The 5,851-nt window shown below is 48.5% G+C and overlaps 1 protein-coding gene across 1 annotated transcript; it reads right to left on the reverse strand.

Annotated features, from left to right (window-relative positions):
• Nucleotides 1–3,621: 3,621 nt before the first annotated feature.
• LOC138670992 (uncharacterized) lies at nucleotides 3,622–5,510 on the reverse strand. Its single transcript, XM_069758819.1, has 2 exons — nucleotides 4,707–5,510; nucleotides 3,622–4,232 (listed from the first exon to the last, which is right to left on the reverse strand). The coding sequence occupies exons 1-2, from the start codon at nucleotides 5,124–5,126 to the stop codon at nucleotides 3,705–3,707; spliced, it is 948 nt and encodes a 315-aa protein (XP_069614920.1). The 5' UTR covers nucleotides 5,127–5,510; the 3' UTR covers nucleotides 3,622–3,704.
• Between the last annotated feature and the right edge of the window lie 341 nt (nucleotides 5,511–5,851).

Below are 5,851 nucleotides of genomic sequence, written 5' to 3' on the forward strand. Positions count from 1 at the left end.
AATAAAAAAAAGGAGTTCTGGCTGCCCCAGAGGAGCAGAACGCATTCTCGCCGCCATTTTAGATGGAATGACCCTGAAGAGCAACGCCCAGAGGAGGAGCTGCGCTCCGCCGTCCTGCCGCGCCATTGGCATCGCAATAGCGTTGCCGTTTATGAACAGCGTCACATTTGTGACGACTGAGCGTTAAGAAAGGAACGCACATAGTAAATGCCGTTCGAAGTATCGTTATATAACGCCGGAGCGGCACGTTAAGTACGCTCGTGGTCTATGACGGCGTGATGACGTTACAGCGTTCCTGCGTGCCTGCCCTAGCTTGTTTTTGTCCCCTGACATCGTGATAATGGCTGCCAGTCGCCGTGGTCCACCTATGGGCATCCCAGAGCTCAAGTTCCTTATTGGAACAATGGATAGGATGCAGTATGAAACCACAGGGCTGGTGCTGCACCGCAACCAGCACAAGGAGGAAGTTGTCCGTGTGGTGTCTGAGGGCCTCAGGAAGCGGTTTGGGATAACTCGGACCAAGGCCCAGATTGTTAAAAAATGGGGCGATCTCAAGTCGAAAAGCCCAGAGCGCCTGCAGGAGCTTCGCCAGGAGATTAGCAGAGGTTAGTACTCAGGTACCCAAAAGTATGTTGGACAGCTATGGGACAGTTTGAATGTTGCAGAGCCACTATGTGCCACAGCTATGGGACAGTATGAACGTTGCAGAGCCACTATGTGCCACAGCTATGGGACAGTTTGAACGTTGCAGAGCCACTATGTGCCACAGCTATGGGACAGTTTCTACGTTGCAGAGCCACTATGTGCCACTGCTATGGGACAGTTTGAACGTTGCAGAGCCACTATGTGCCACAGCTATGGGACAGTTTCTACGTTGCAGAGCCACTATGTGCCACTGCTATGGGACAGTTTGAACGTTGCAGAGCCACTATGTGCCACTGCTATGGGACAGTTTGAACGTTGCAGAGCCACTATGTGCCACAGCTATGGGACAGTTTCTACGTTGCAGAGCCACTATGTGCCACTGCTATGGGACAGTTTGAACGTTGCAGAGCCACTATGTGCCACAGCTATGGGACAGTTTCTACGTTGCAGAGCCACTATGTGCCACAGCTATGGGACAGTTTGAACGTTGCAGAGCCACTATGTGCCACTGCTATGGGACAGTTTGAACGTTGCAGAGCCACTATGTGCCACAGCTATGGGACAGTTTCTACGTTGCAGAGCCACTATGTGCCACTGCTATGGGACAGTTTGAATGTTGCAGAGCCACTATGTGCCACAGCTATGGGACAGTTTGAATGTTGCAGAGCCACTATGTGCCACAGCTATGGGACAGTTTGAACGTTGCAGAGCCACTATGTGCCACAGCTATGGGACAGTATGAACGGTGAAAAGTACTATGTGGCACAGCTAACTGCTGACCGAACTTTTTTTTTCCTTCACAGAGGCAAAGAGACAGCGCCGCCGTAGACACGAGGCATCACACACCGCCTCTGAAGTCCCAGAGCCCTCCGGGTCAAAGACAACTGATCCTAGTAGGTTCCCACAATAATGTGATTTGGGTTTGGTTGCAGGTCCCCTCCTCCCCCCCCCCCCCGACAGCCAGTGTTGCCATATATGCTGACAGACCTTTTTTTTTTTTTTTGCCCTTCACAGAGGCAAAGACACAGCACCACCGCCGCCACGAGGCATCCCGCCCAGCCTCTTCTGGCTCTGTGCCCTCAGGGTCAACTCCTCCAGATCCTAGTAGGTTCCCACAAAAATGTGATTTGGATTTTGTTTCTGGTCCCCTTCCCCCCCCCGGCAGCCAGTGTGGCCATATATGCTAACAGACCTTTTTCAAAAATTTTTTTTTTTTTTTTTTTCTTCACAGAGGCAAAGACACAGCACCGCCGCCGCCACGAGGCATCCCGCCCAGCCTCTTCTGGCTCTGTGCCCTCAGGGTCCAATGTCCCGGAGCCCTCCGGGTCAACTCCTCCAGATCCTAGTAGGTTCCCACAAAAATGTTATTTGGATTTTGTTTCTGGTCCCCTTCCCCCCCCCGGCAGCCAGTGTGGCCATATATGCTAACAGACCTTTTTCAAAAATTTTTTTTTTTTTTTTTTCTTCACAGAGGCAAAGACACAGCACCGCCGCCGCCACGAGGCATCCCGCCCAGCCTCTTCTGGCTCTGTGCCCTCAGGGTCCAATGTCCCGGAGCCCTCCGGGTCAACTCCTCCAGATCCTAGTAGGTTCCCACAAAAATGTTATTTGGATTTTGTTTCTGGTCCCCTTCCCCCCCCCGGCAGCCAGTGTGGCCATATATGCTAACAGACCTTTTTCAAAAATTTTTTTTTTTTTTTTTTTCTTCACAGAGGCAAAGACACAGCACCGCCGCCGCCACGAGGCATCCCGCCCAGCCTCTTCTGGCTCTGTGCCCTCAGGGTCCAATGTCCCGGAGCCCTCCGGGTCAACTCCTCCAGATCCTAGTAGGTTCCCACAAAAATGTTATTTGGATTTTGTTTCTGGTCCCCTTCCCCCCCCCGGCAGCCAGTGTGGCCATATATGCTAACAGACCTTTTTCAAAAATTTTTTTTTTTTTTTTTTTTCTTCACAGAGGCAAAGACACAGCACCGCCGCCGCCACGAGGCATCCCGCCCAGCCTCTTCTGGCTCTGTGCCCTCAGGGTCCAATGTCCCGGAGCCCTCCGGGTCAACTCCTCCAGATCCTAGTAGGTTCCCACAAAAATGTTATTTGGATTTTGTTTCTGGTCCCCTTCCCCCCCCCGGCAGCCAGTGTTGCCATATATGCTAACAGAACTTTTAAAAAAATTTTTTTTTTTTTTTTCTTCACAGAGTCAAAGACACAGCACCACCGCCGCCACGAGGCATCCCGCCCAGCCTCTCCTGGATCTGTGCCCTCCGGGTCAACTCCTCCAGATCCTAGTAGGTTCCCACAATTATGTGATTTGGATTAAGTTGCAGGTCCCCTCTTAACACCCCCCCCCTCCCCCGGCAGCCACTGTTGCCATATATGCTGACAGACCTTGTTTTTTTTTTTTCCTTCACAGAGGCAAAGAGACAGCGCCGCCGCCGACAGCACGAGGCATTCAACAGCGACTCAGATCCAGAAGTGCCCTCCGTGCCTCAACATTCTAGTAGGTTCCCACAATTAAGTTATTTGGATTTTGTTGCAGGCCCACTCTTTCACCCCCAACCCAAACAACCACCCTCCCCCCCCCCCCCCCCCCCCCCTTTGCTTATTTTTTTTATTTTTTTTCATTCACAGAAGCAAAGACACATCGGGAGACTACAGTGTTATTAATGTTATGTTTTTTGACCCACAGCTCTCGTCACTGTCAACAAAGAGGATATTGAAGCCGGCATAGACAAGTTACTCCACACTATGGCACATATTCAGGAGCAGCACAATGTGGCAATGGAGGAGCTGCAGAAGCTGCGGGACATGTGCCAGCAGTTGTAGGCGGGCCAATAATCCATTTTTTGTTGTTCCAATTAAAAGATTTAGTTAAACTTTCATTCGATTTTTTTTTTTTAGTTAACTGTACATGAATTTGTTACGTTAATTTGTTCCCTCATACAGTGCTGTGATTGAGACACACCAATCAAAAAGTAGTGATAGAATGTATAATAAAAGCTTTTATTTCAAACATTATTTTAACAAGACAAAAAAAAAAAAGGGATGTAAAAGTAGTTAGGAAATCACAAATTATGATACGACGATTGTTCCGGCTGAAAATTTTGGTGCCTGATGGGCGAAGCCATATGTAAAGGTATTGGTGTGTAGGAGTTATTAGGGGGTGGCTGGCCGAAGTGGGAAACGTGAGGATTGTGTCGCATCGATGTCTGACCCTGTGACCAACCATTGAAATTTGATGGCTCTGTCCGCTGTATTGGCCGGGAAGAGACCAAACAAGTGTTCTTGTCCAAATCGCCATCAGTACCCTTGTTTACTGCTTCCAGAATCAGACGCTCTGCTAGTATTCTTTGGTTGTCGTCCATTTTTGCCAGTTTGTCAACCACATAGTGTCCAAACCCCTCTAACGCAGGGCTAACATTTCTTGTCAACACCTTCTTTGCCAGGCTCAATAGTTCATTTGAGGCGTCTGAGGTGGCTTTCCGTTTTCTTTGAACTTGCCTCGATTGACTCCTGGCAGGTGCAGCCTCCACTAGATCTGTTGTTGTGCAGTCCTGTGAACAGTCAAGTGTACTCTCCTGCGCACTGTCATCCTGGGGGGGGGGAAAAAAAAAAAAGTTATGAACCCGGCAACAAAAAGTAGTACCACCATAACCGCATCCAAACTATATATTCGTAGTAGGTAACAAAAAGATTATAATATATTTGATGCTTAGTAATATTCTTTAACCCTCCCTTTTATTGAATACTTTGAACTACACTGTTCTGACTGCTATGGGAACCTGACCAATATTTAATAGTCTAAATAGTCTCAACAAGAGTACATCGGCAGCTTGACGCGATACTATTTTCTATATTGCTTCGATGGTATGGTTTACATATATCTCCATTTCATACATATTACGTTCCCCTTATAATTCTTGACTGCAACAGGGTTACTTATGTGTACATGTTTTTGTAACAACTTTAAACTGATGTGATAATCAGAAGTATAAAACCTAAAATGCAGAGAAAAATTATGTAATTATAGGACACATTGGTGAACTTTCGTCCAAAGAGCTACTTACTTGTTGCCCTTGTGACTCCTGCTCGGCGTGGTTCTCCGAAACTATTGGTTCCACAGGTGCCAACAATCGAAGACACGTTGAAGTCCGTGGCACCTCTTGGTCCCTCAGAAAATTAAGATGCTCAAAATACCACAGTTTTGGCACATAAACTTCTTCAGTGGAAGCTCCGGACCTTGTAGTCTGAAGAACCTTGTTCAGCTCCTTCCTCCAGACCGTGCGGAGCGCCTGGATTTTCTTTTTAATAACTGCTTCGTTAGCTGCCTCATCTGGTGCCTGACGATTGTAAAGCTCAATGAGCTGTAAGTAACCCTCCCTCCTCTTTTCCCTGTTACAATACTCAGGAGATTTTATTTTCCAGAGGCAGGGAAAAGACTGATAAATCTCGATGAAATCCCGGATGAACTCCACACGATTTGACATCTAAAAAGTAATTAAAAAAAAAAATTACATGGTTGACAAAGCGTCCTATTAACAATACTTTTGCCAGTGTGCCAAACGCTTAACAACAGCAGCCACACAAAGCGCTCATGCCTACCATCGCTTCTTCCATCTGCCGCGCCTATAGTCCACCATAACCCAAAACAGTGTACCGCCCGCTTCCCTACAGCAGCCACACAAAGCGCTCATGGTGACCATACATTGTACCATCTGCCACGCTCTAACTCAACAGACACAACCGGTCATAAGCAGTCACAACAGCGTACCATCCGCATCGCTTCAGCGGTGGAACGAAGCGGTCATGCCGAACAAACTGAGTTCCATCTACCACGCTGTAGCCCACCAGTCACGACCAGTCACGACCAGTCACAACAGCGTACCATCCGCATCGCTTCTTCAATCTGCCGCGCCTATAGTCCACCATAACCCAAAACAGTGTACCGCCCGCTTCCCTACAGCAGCCACACAAAGCGCTCATGGTGACCATACATTGTACCATCTGCCACGCTGTAGCGCAACAGACACAACCGGTCATAAGCAGTCACAACAGCGTACCATCCGCATCGCTTCAGCGGTGGAACGAAGCGGTCATGCCGAACAAACTGAGTTCCATCTACCACGCTGTAGCCCACCAGTCACGACCAGTCACAACAGCGTACCATCCGCATCGCTTCTTCCATCTGCCGCGCCTATAGTCCACCATAACC

This window comes from Ranitomeya imitator, chromosome 3, assembly GCF_032444005.1.
Source record: "Ranitomeya imitator isolate aRanImi1 chromosome 3, aRanImi1.pri, whole genome shotgun sequence".
NCBI classification, from domain to species: Eukaryota; Metazoa; Chordata; class Amphibia; order Anura; family Dendrobatidae; genus Ranitomeya; species Ranitomeya imitator.